The 12538-nt window shown below is 37.1% G+C and overlaps 1 protein-coding gene across 1 annotated transcript; it reads left to right on the top strand.

The window, feature by feature from the left end:
- Nucleotides 1-162: 162 nt before the first annotated feature.
- On the top strand, nucleotides 163-12081 carry LOC110101372 (inorganic phosphate transporter 2-1, chloroplastic). The gene is made up of 3 exons (XM_020829242.2): nucleotides 163-932; nucleotides 10648-10839; nucleotides 10916-12081. The coding sequence occupies exons 1-3, from the start codon at nucleotides 243-245 to the stop codon at nucleotides 11732-11734; spliced, it is 1701 nt and encodes a 566-aa protein (XP_020684901.1). The 5' UTR covers nucleotides 163-242; the 3' UTR covers nucleotides 11735-12081.
- Nucleotides 12082-12538: the final 457 nt, after the last annotated feature.

The raw sequence follows: 12538 nt of genomic DNA on the forward strand, positions 1-12538 counted from the left end.
AATAATTTAATAAAGAAATAAAAAATTATCTTAGAATACTTTGATCCAATTGTAATTTGATTATAAAGCTCTTTTTGATTAAATTGATGTATAATGATTTTGACTCAAATTTCCTTTTTAATAAATTGTATATATATATATATATATATATATATTCACACCCTCCTCCACCTCCAATTCTCCAAAAACAAAGATCGAAATGCCTCTTCCTCCTCGGTCTCCCATCCTCCTCTTCCTCTGCCATGACGTCTCCCTCCTCTCCTTTCTTCTCCATTTCCCGATCCAATGCCTCCTCTGTCTCTGTCCCAACTCCCTTCCCACTCTCCTTCCGCCAACAACCAGCCGCCACCTCCATTCTCCTACCCTGCCGACCTACCACCCTTCTCCCCCACCTCAAACTCTACCACTCCAGCCCTCCACTCCGTCACTTTCACCCCGCATCCGCCACCGCTTCGTCTTACGCTTCCGACGAGGACGACGAAACCCCCAAACTGTCCGAAAGCAGTGATCTTCCGGAGATGGCGCGGGCCTTAGGAGTTTCATCAAGGGTGGCTTACGCGGCTTGCGCCTGCTTAGTGCTGGCAGCGCTTAGCGTACCCCTTGTGATGCGGCCGGTGACGTCGGCGGCAAGCGCGAAGATTAGGGCTCTGTCTTACGTGACGCTGCTTTCCGGGTTCTACATGGCGTGGAACATCGGAGCTAATGATGTTGCTAACGCGATGGGCACGTCGGTGGGCTCCGGGGCGCTCTCGCTTTTGCAGGCGGTAGTGATCGCGTCGGTGCTGGAGTTCTCCGGGGCGCTCCTAATGGGAACTCATGTGACAAATACTATGCAGAAGGGGATCCTTGTGGCGTCGGTATTTCATGAGAAGGATTCGTTGCTGTTTGCTGGGCTTCTTTCGTCGTTGGCTGCTTCGGGTACTTGGTTGCAGGTTTGTTATACTTTCCACATATCTTTATTACTCAAATGCTTCTCCGTTTTGTTTTCTTTTTAATTTATCTATTGAGCTTAGATTGTTTAATTCAGTGTTTATTCTTTTCTCTCTGTAATAATTATATCTGGTTTGCTAAACTTGGAGCAGATGAAGACTTGGGAATGTAATGCTAGTGGTTTTAACTGTGTTGCTAATGCTGCTAATTTTACACCAACGCCTTCCACCTGTAATATGTTTGATCTCTTCGTGGAACGTGAGCTTGATTATTGTAGAAGATGAGAGTTAAGAGTTGTTGAAGGTAGTCTAAAATTCTGTGGAAGTTGAGTGAGCCAACGTGACAGTGACACTAAGGGCATCTCCAACTGAACGCTAAACGAGTGTATGGAGTCGTTCCGTCGCCCCAACCGAACGCGAAAATTTCCGCCATTTAATCGCAGGTGAATAGTGCGACGCCAATATTGGCGTCGCACTTTTCACTCACGCCATTTTTTGCTCTCAACCGGAAAAACGCGCGAAAGGGAGAGCGATCTTTACCTTCTCAAAAACACCTAAAATGGCGTTCGATTGGAGCATCACCGCGCCATTTTGGAGTTTTGCGTTACTTTGCCGTGAAAAATGAAGTTTTCGGTTGGAGATGCCCTAAGAAGCAATGAATGAAATTTTACTTACTTTAAAGATCTAGAGATATTGTGTTAGTTCTTTTTCCTTCCAATGTACAAGTGAATCATTGAGGAAGAATCAAAAGATTGGATTAAAACCCCAGTCAGCATCAGTAAAGGCTTGAAGCTGTTGTGACAATGTACTGGGGAAGAGTAGGCCATGTTCGGGTTTTGGACTTGAGATATTTAAGGAGCTTATGAGTTGTGGCTAGGTAAGTAGTCTATGGTGGAGCCAAAAATTGGCTTAGTTTGTGTATGGTGAAAGTGATGTCTAACTGTGATAAAGTGAGGTAGACTAATATACCCACTCATCATCTATGTTGGGAGGTGTTGGAGAGGGGTTTGTCGTTTGCCAGGCTGAGAGATTCTTTGGGATCCATGGATACGATCATTGATTGCACTTCAAGAGCTTGGTATCTTCTAGAAGTTGCAACTTGTAATGTCATTGGGATAAGACTATGCTGAGCCATCTTTAGACCTAAGAAATATTTAAGATTCTCAAGTCCTTGAACTTGAACCGAGTGTGCAAGAAGGGCTTGAGTGAGGTGACAATTGATTCATTTGGTTTTGCTATTATAATATTGTACACATATACTAATATAGTCACCAAGTTAGCTCTAATACCTTTTCTAAACAAAGAATAACCAGCCTTAGATTTTGTAAAACTAAATTGTAATAGTGATTGTGAAAGTTTAGAATACTATTGTTGAGATGCTTGCTTGAGCTCATATAGATATTTATGAAGCTTGCATACGAGCCTTTTATTTTGATGATTTCTCCCCATAAACTATTGTTGCGGGCTAGAATATTCGCGGCGGTAGAGAAATATATAGTTTAACGTCTTAGCATTGTAAGAAGATCCAACACACTATCAGATAAGTGAGAGGGTGTAATATTCATAAGAGACACCAGAGTTTTTACGTGGAGAACCCCTAAAAAGGGGGAAAAACCACGGGGCCTAGCCCAGTTTGAATGAATCCACTAGTATTGTAGTCGATTACAAATGAGGCCCTTCCTTTGAGGAAGGGATGTGTTTGATGTACATTATATGGAGTACATTACATGTTGGGAATACAAAGAGTCACTGTTGACGCATTCGCTTTGTTGGAAGGACTGTAGTCGGCTAGCAACGGAGGTCGGAAGGACTGTAGCCGGCGGGCGACGTAAGTCAGGAGAACCGTAGTCGGCTGGCGACGGAGGTTGAAAGGACTGTGTTTGACGATGAAGGTTAGAAGGACGGCGTTAGGGAGAAGTCTAACAATGGGAAGAAATCCATCTTCGAATAAACGTCCAGTGAAAGTCCGATAACTGGTAGAAGTCTGGTGTCGGGTAGAAACTTGGCGAAGAGTGAAGGTCCAGCGTCGGGTAGAAGTCCGACGTCTTTTGGTGGACGAGGAGAACTCCGACATCACTTGGGCGGAGTTTAGACATCAGGAGGGAACTTTGTTGTTAATTGGGCAGAATTTCAGCATCCCGTGGAACTTTGGCAGAATTATGGCGTCCCGTGAAAGTCGGACAGAATTCTGGCGTCATTTGGAGTTCGGGCGGAACTCCGGCGGTGGTCGAGGAGGAGTCTCTTCCCTCCTATTCTTCTCTTCTTCTTCTCCTCCTTCTTGTTTCCGTCCCCTCTTATGAGAAATGAGGGATCTATTTATAGTTTTTCTGGAGTGGCATGGCCCGTAAATAGATGAGAGATCATGGGCAAATGTGGAGTGGTTCGATGGACGGTCGATATTGAATCCCTTGATCATGAATTGTTTATCTGGAATTTGAAGGTCTTAGTGATGTTGGAATTCGGCGATCTTGGGCTCGTTGGATTCGTCTCGACGAGCCGCTCGATTCGACTATAAGCTCGTCAAAATCGGAGACTGTTTGGCAACTCAAATTGTGGTACGAACTTTCCAACAGCGCTTCAGGTGCTCGATTTGGGCTTATTTGAACTCATATTGAGTTGAATTTGGTATCGTTGGGTTCTTATTTTCGAGATGCTCAGTTTGATTGTAAGCTCGCTAAAATCGGAGTTCAGGTGCTCCCGGATTTAATTTTTGAAGTTTTCGACTTGATTTTGCATCGAGATTCGTGCCCGATCAAGATAATTTTTGCATGACGTATCAACTATTTATCATTGAGGCAGGTTCATGTAGACATCTTCAAATAAATCGTCATGTAGGCTATATTGGAGAAGCCAACATGAGTTGGATTGATCTTTAACGGGGTAGACTTACAGAATGTAAGAAGTATATTGGATTAAGTGTGAAATCTTTGTTGAGGTAATTAGTTTATTTAGTTTTGAAGAACTTGCACAATTGGGTTGACGGCGCTATAACATGGAAAGGGAGCTAAGAAGGATTATCCATATCAAGTTCCTATGTAGGCAATTCTTTAACTTCTATGTATACAATCATTGTGCACCTATTGGCCTATACCAATATAAACTCGCAAACTTTATCATCTTTGAGATGCGTCACAGTATAGTTACCATTATTTTAAAAGTGACAGACAAGATTATCTTTGTATAGAATTATCATGACATGACGATCGTATGATTCTTATATAAAGTTGATCTAATGTTAACATTTCAATGATTCTTAGCGGGTGATTCCTTCCAGTAACATATATGTGTATATTCTTCTATAATTTGCTGCTTACCATCGAAATATAAAATCAAATATGACATTTTACAAAATATTTATGAAATATTAAATCAAGATCTATGTCAACAATAATGTAGTAGAGAAGAGAGAGAGAGAGAGGATGGAGGATTAAAATGCAAAAAATAGTAGAGAAGAGAGAGAGAGAGAGAGAGAGAGAGAGAGAGGAGGGAGGAGACAGAATAAAAAGATCGTAAATAAAAAATGTATTGCATTATAATAAATAAATTAAAATAATTACTTAAATAACTTTCATGCTCATTGAAAATTTATTTTTTGAAAACAAAATTAGTAATGTTTTTGGGTATGAAATTTCAATCTTAAGTTTCTTTTATCATTAACAAAACATTATTATTTTATTGTTTATAACAAAAAACTTGTTTTAAGTTTTAAATCTACTTCTACCTTTCTTAATATAAGTTAAATCTAATGCATCTACTTTCCTAACCGGGCCATCGAAAGACAGCCATTTTATGTGACCAAACCATCTAAGGCGACTCTCTCTAATCTTATCTTCCACTAGAGCTACTCCAACCTTTTCACATATAAGTTTATTTTATATCCTGTCTTTAAGAGTAAAGTCACTCATCCACCTGAGCATTCTCATCTCTGTAACACTTTTAATATTATGCTTCTCTTTTAATGGACAAAATTTTGCACCATAAAGCATTGCAGGTCTTACTACCATCTCATAAAATTTTCCCTTAAGTTTGAGAGGGACTTTTCTATCACATAACAAGCCCGATGCATTCCTCCACTTCAAACAATCAACTTGAATCTACTAATAATATCCCATCTATTTCACCATCACTATGAACAACAGACCCAAGGTATCTAAAACGTGTGCTCTTATTAATGACTTGATCGCCCAAAGTCATAATCCCTCTACTAGATCTATTATTATTAAAATTACTCTCCATATATTCAATTTTAGATCCACTCAAACGAAAGCCTTTTGATATAGAACGGGTAGGAGGAGAAAGGCGTTGCTAGGGAGAGTGGACAAACTCCAAGAGTCTCCTCACAAAAGCTGAAAAGTCCCTTCAGGAAATCTGAAATTTTCAGATTTTTTTTATGGAAGAAAGAGGAGTAAAGGAAGTTGGGAGAGGATGCCAGAAAAGCTGAGGAAAAAAAAAAATTCAATTCCGTAACTCTGGGATATGAATTAGGGAAATAGTGAGGAGAGAGGGAAACGGAAGGGTGGCGGGATAGAGGGGATATATGAGAAAATTTTCTAATCCTAAATCAATGAGTTGATTTGGGAAGTAGATTAGGAAATAAGAATTAGGAAAACTCTGTTATAAGCAACGTAAAGGATTTGAAAATAGGGGAAAATTCGGCCAGGAGAATAATGAGATTTGGATTTATTTCCTACAGCAATGTTGGGTTTTAGGAAATATTTATTACCCAAGCCAATAGGAGGCCGGCGGCATCCATGGGGGAAAAAGGGTTTAATGCATTTAATTGGGGTTGCTTGATTTGGGTTTAGAATTTATGAAAAAAATAATTAAGTCCTCTTTGAATTTGAAATTCAAATAGGATTTAAAATGGAAACTTTCCAAAAATAGACGGCAAATTAGGAAAACTTTTCCAAATGTCAAATTTCATGAATTTGAATTTGAAAGCTACCCAAAATTTGCTCACCCAAATTCAAATTGATTTAAATTAAATGCTTTCCTAATTTAGGCGAACTAAATTAGGAAATAAATTTTGAATTTCAAATTTAGATAATTTGAATTTCAAATAAGTCCAAGTGTCATTCACCCCAAATTAGGAAACTCAAGAAGAGAGAGGGAAAGGTGAGGCCGGCGGCTAGGGAGCCATGGCCGGCGGGTTGGACGGGTGAGGTTGGTGGTGGGGATGGCCGGAAGGAGGGGAACGGTGAAGAGGATGAAGATGAAGACTAAGATATGACTACGAGGAACAATAAGAAGGAACAAAACAAAAAACAAAAGATAGAACGAAAGAAGATAAAGACAAAAACCGCGAGCCTCGGACTCTTCCGAAGACTGACGGATGATTCGTTTGCCCTTCTCCAAGGGACTTCACGTCACGAGCCCGGACCCATCCTGCGGCTGGTGAAACTCTCGATTTCTCTCATAGAAATCTCACTCTCGTCCTCTCCCAAGAAGAACACAAGTGTGGAAAACACAAAATTTTCATATCAAATTAACCATCCTCATTACAATAGCTAAAGGCCCTATATATAAGCCATAACATGAGAAAATAAAAATACAAAAATGCCCCTTGGGCCATAACACTCAAATAAACTAACCTAGGGGTAAAACAGGAAATAACATAAAATAATAGCTAAAATTCATAAAATAAATTTTAAATAACAATTTAAATTGGAGCCGTTGATTTACGACGCCTCCTGTGATAGATGCGTCAGATCTTCGTGCCGATGTCCGCATCACCTTTAGGCTCTAAGGTTGATTTCTATAATTCAAGTTTACCTTCAACTCCCTCTCTACTCTTATCACCAAGAAGAATATCATCAACAAAAAGCATACACCATGGTACAACCTCTTGCACATGCCTTGTGAGAACATCCATGACTAAAGCAAAAAGATATGGGCTTATGGTTGATCCTTTAATATATTTAAAAAAAAAGCATTCATCTCCATTATATATATATATATATATGTGCATATTAATTTATATCATAATATGACAGATGGAGGGAGAGAGAAAGAGACAGAGAGGAAAAATACTTCTCCAACACATTTTTGAAACTTAATGCTAAAAATGATAAAATAATTGTAATTGAATAATAAATTAAAGTTAGAAAAAAGTTAACTAATTATGAAAGATTAAGTAACAACAACAACAACAAGCCTTTGTCCCACTATGTGAGATCGGCTACATGAATCCTTTTTCTCTATTATGTCTTGTTAATGGTCAAATTCTCATCTAAATCTAATAAAGAAAGGTCATTTCTAATATTTTCTAACCAAGTTGTTTTAAATGTACTTCTACCCTTCTTAATATAAGTTAAATCTAATACATCTACTTTCCTAACCGGGCCATCGAAAGCTAGCTATTTAATGTGACCTAACCATCTAAGGCGACTGTCTCTAATCTTATCTTCCACTGGAGCTACTCCAACCTTTTCACATATAAGTTTATTTTATATCTTGTCTTTAAGAGTAAAGTCACTCATCCACCTGAGCATTCTCATCTCTGTAACACTTAACTTAATATTATGCTTCTCTTTTAATGGCCAAAATTCTGCATCATAAAGCATTGCAGGTCTCACTACCATCTCATAAAAATTTCCCTTAAGTTTGAGAGGGACTTTTCTATCACATAACAAGCCCGATGCATTCCTCCACTTCAACCATCCAACTTGAATCTACTAATAATATCCCATCTATTTCTCCATCACTATGAACAACAGACCAAAGATATCTTAAACATATGCTCTTATTAATGACTTGATCGCCCAAAGTCATAATCCCTCCACTAGATCTATTTTTATTAAAATTACTCTCCATATATTCAATTTTAGATCCACTCAAACGAAAGCCTTTAGGCTCTAAGGTTGACCTCTATAATTCAAGTTTACCTTCAACTCCCTCTCTAGTCTTATCAACAAGAAGAATATCATCAACAAAAAGCATACATCATGGTACAACCTCTTGCACATGCCTTGTGAGAACATCCATGACTAAGCAAAAAGATATGGGCTTATGGTTGATCCTTGATGTAATCCAACTGAAATAGAAAAATACTTGTTCAAACCACCTTGTGTTTGAACACAAGTAATAGCTTTTGCATACATATCTTTAATGACCTGAATATAAGCATTATTAACCCCTTTCTTATGAAAGATTAAGTAAATAATAAATAAAATAAAATTTTATTAAAAATAAGTATAATTTAGTTGACAATTTCTTTAAATAATGTGGAAAAAAAATACAAAAATAATAATTTACCTTAAAAACGCTTAAAAGAGGAAATGAAAAATCAATAAACTATTAATGACTAACAAATGACACTTAATGACTCTTAGTGTTGATGAAATAAGCAAGCATCTATTGCTATTTCTAGCAGCCAATGTAAATGCTAGTGAAAGCACAGTGGAAACATATGAAAAATTGTGGTCAGATCATTGTAATAAGAACACTTGAACGCGTCAATAATAAATAAAATAAAATTTTGTTAAAAATAAGTATAATTTAGTTGACAATTTCTTTAAATAATGTGGAAAAAAATACAAAAATAATAATTTACCTTAAAAACGCTTAAAAGAGGAAATGAAAAATCAATAAACCATTAATGACTAACAAATTACACTTAATGACGCTTAGTGTTGATGAAATAAGCAAGCATCTATTGCTATTTCTAGCAGCCAATGTAAATGCTAGTGAAAGCACAGTGGAAACATATGAAAAATTGTGGTCAGATCATTGTAATAAGAACACTTGAACGCACAGTACAAAAAATGTATTGTGATCCTGCCGACCTATGCATATAATATTATTTAGAGAGAAACAATGGGTGGAATAAAAAACAGAAAAGTGATTGAAGCAGAGAGAGATAGGGACGGAGATTGAGAGATAAATAGTTCAGATCGCAAGATTTATGTAAATTATATTTTAATTTTTGCTTAAATTTTGTTAGTCATAAACACCCATATTTCAAAATTAATGCTAAAAATAATAAGAATGACGAATTTTAATTAATTTTTTTTTAAAAGGACTAAATGTTATTCAGTAGACAATTACAAAATGCAAACCAAAATTCATAATTTACCTGGAAAAATGCTTGAAAAAGGAAATGGAGAATCACTAAACCACTAATGCTTGCAAATGACTATCTACGATGCTTGATCTGGGATAATACAATAGAAATATTTGATTGTACAACATAGAAATTTAATTTGCATTTTCTATAGTAATGCAAAGTAAATTCACATTTTTCTCATTCAAAATAAAAGCTCATGAATGCACTGTAAAAATTGCATGGTGATCCAATGACTAAATGGTGTGTAGTGTTCCTGAGAAAATGCAAAACAAATTTTGGTTTTCTGAAGAAAAAGCATTAGATTTTTTTGTTTTCTTAAGAAAGCACAAAATGATTTTATGTTTTCTAATAAAATGCTTATATTCTAGCATTTAAGCTCCTTAAAAATTTTTAATATATATTTTTAGCTTATTTAATATTAAAGGGTGATCCTTTTTAAGATTTTGCCTTTTTTAACAGGATGTCTGGCATCTTTTTCTGGTTCAAAAGTGCCTTTGCAAAGTACAAATCAATAATGATTTGTAGAAACTGAAATGGTACTGTAAAATTTTGTTAAGTAACTTGGAAAAATGAGCATCCTGAATAAATAAGAAGAGATCTGTACAATTTTATGCCAATTGAAGAAAATGATGTTGACAAATTATGAAAAAATGGTTATGTATTACCAAAATTGATACGTCATGGAGGATATGGATTTATGATCTTCTCATTTAGTTGGTTATATTGGCCTGCACGAATATTGCTTCTTATAGCAAATTTGATGCCACTACTAATTGTACTTGCTCAAATAAGTGCTACTCGAATTTCTAGTGGCCACATATCCTTGCAAATTTGGGTGATTCTAATTCTCCATCCAAATTTTCTAGGGAGATGGTGGTGATAATTAGGTGTCCAATAATTTTACAGATTTCTATTTTATCAAGATAGTGATGATTATGTCACATCAGGGAAATTTGTTTAGTTCTGTATTAGATGGTTAAAAATGTTTCATACTAGAAATATCAAGTTGTTGGTTCTCACCTATAAAGTTAAGCTTTTGAGTTGAAATTTCTGTGATTATTGTTTTTTCGTGCTCAATTTTGATCTCCTTTGATTCACACTACTTAATAAGTGAATTAGAGTCGATGATTCAACTAAGAACGTGTAGTTCATGTAGTTAGTTGCTATCAGAAGTCTTTAATATTTTCTAACATCCTTATGTAAGATTCAAGATTGGGTAGCTCTCACCAATATGCCCAAGTTTTTGGATTGAAAATGCATTTAATCATTGGTATATTATGCCAAATTTTGATTACTTTTGGTCTACTCTTCTTGATAGTAAGTGTACCTATTTAGGGCTTAAGCCATGCATTTTCAGATTGATCCGGTAGTACTTGAGGTTTTTTTGGTTTCATTACACCGCTCCTAGAAGACCTACTCATGTCCTTATTCACAAATTTCAAATTAGTTTTGCAACCGAACTGTTCTTTTTGAGAGAATTCTTGTGCAAAGTCCCTGATAGTTTCTTTTAAGGTGTGAAGTTAGATTGCAGAAATTACAACCATCTGCAACTTCTATGAACAATTCATTTACATTTGATTGACTGCAGCTGCATATGCTAATGGCATTTTTGTCAACTAATCAGATCGCCAAATTGACTTTTGTTACTCACAGGTAGCTTCCTTCTATGGCTGGCCTGTTTCCACCACACACTGTATAGTAGGTGCCATGGTTGGTTTTGGCCTAGTCTATGGCGGCATTGGAGCTGTTTTCTGGAGTTCACTCGCACGAGTAGCTTCATCTTGGGTCATATCCCCTGTCATGGGAGCTGCAGCATCTTTCATTGTTTATAAATGCATCCGCAGGGTATGCTCACAATTGTCTAATAACATCCACATAAGGAGTTTGATGCATGAATTTTCTGATCTTCTTTTCTCTTTAGTTTGTGTACAGTGCTGATAATCCCGGCCAAGCTGCTGCAGCTGCTGCACCAGTTGCAGTTTTCCTTGGCGTTACAGGAATCTCCTTTGCAGCATTCCCACACAGCAAGATTATTCCAATTGCACTGGTTCAAGCCTTAGCTTGTGGAAGCATTGGTGCATTTATTGTAAACAGAATCATACATAAACAACTTGGCCACCTCCTAAGCTCTGAAGCTGAGAAGCCAGTGCAGAAAGATAAACTTCATCTCGAAAACATCAGTTTCTTAGCAGACATTGCTGGCCCAAAAGGAGCTCAGTTGGAGATTGTCTATGGCGTTTTTGGCTACATGCAGGTCCTTTCTGCATGCTTCATGTCATTTGCGCATGGAGGCAATGATGTCTCGAATGCTATTGGCCCGCTCGCTGCTGCTCTATCTATTCTCCAAGGAGGAATGACAGGGACTGAGATAGTGATCCCCAAAGATGTCTTGGCCTGGGGTGGATTTGGAATAGTGGCAGGGCTCATGATGTGGGGACATAGAGTTATAGCCACCATAGGAAAGAAGATAACAGAGTTAACACCAACCAGAGGATTTGCAGCTGAGTTTGCTGCAGCATCAGTGGTGCTAGTGGCATCGAAGCTTGGCTTACCAATCTCAGCTACTCACACCCTTGTCGGCGCCGTCATGGGCGTCGGTTTTGCTCGTGGCCTGAATAGCGTGAGAGCGGAGACGGTTCGCGAGATTGTCACTAGCTGGGTGGTCACCATTCCTGTTGGGGCCTTTCTGTCTGTAATTTACACATTAATCCTCACCAAGCTCTTGCCAAACTTCATTTGACATGTGAGTTTAGCCAGTCATTAATTCCATTGTTTGTGAAGGAGAAACATCTCTCTTTTCCATGCGGATATTGTGCCTTCTTTCGAAGGAAGAGAGAAGATAACAGTTTGATAATACGCCATGATCGGAGAAATGTAAGCTGGAGGAAAAGAAACATTTGGAATCATGAGGAACAGGCGGTTCTGCTTGGTACTTTCTTAATCTCTGTGTTTATTTGAGTTTCCTTTATATCTGATTATACATGAGATAAGATTGGACTTGGAAGTGGGAATTCCATGTTATTTGAGAGCCCCGTGTACTGCACATTTTTCTGAAGATCATTTAATCTGAATTTTCTTTTTTTTTAATGGTTTGTTTACTATTTGAACAATATTGTCACGTTTCATTATGATTGATTACTGTTACGGATTCTCTAATAATTGGGATAAAACGAATGATGAATGATGATGTTGACCAAACCTACAAATTGTTTATTGTACTTAATGAAGGAATTGTACCTTCACGGTGAACTGTTCGCCTGCTCTTAGAAGCATTTACTGGAAACAAAGTTAAAGAAAAAAAAAAACTGGAAACAGTGAAAGAAAAAAAAAATTACTGGAAACAAAGTTACCGTTACTTTAACTAAGATAAATTATTTAAAATTGATGTTATGAGGAAATACAAACTACTGTGAGTCATCAGATTGAGTTAATATGTTAAAATGAGTTTTTTTTTTAATATTTATGGGTAAATAGTGGTGCTTAATATGTCCTTTTAAGTGTCCTGTAATGCAATAAATCTACTGTGGCAGAGTGATAGTGTATG

The sequence above is a fragment of the Dendrobium catenatum genome, unplaced genomic scaffold (genome assembly GCF_001605985.2).
Source record: "Dendrobium catenatum unplaced genomic scaffold, ASM160598v2 fragScaff_scaffold_488, whole genome shotgun sequence".
In the NCBI taxonomy this organism is placed as follows: Eukaryota; Viridiplantae; Streptophyta; class Magnoliopsida; order Asparagales; family Orchidaceae; genus Dendrobium; species Dendrobium catenatum.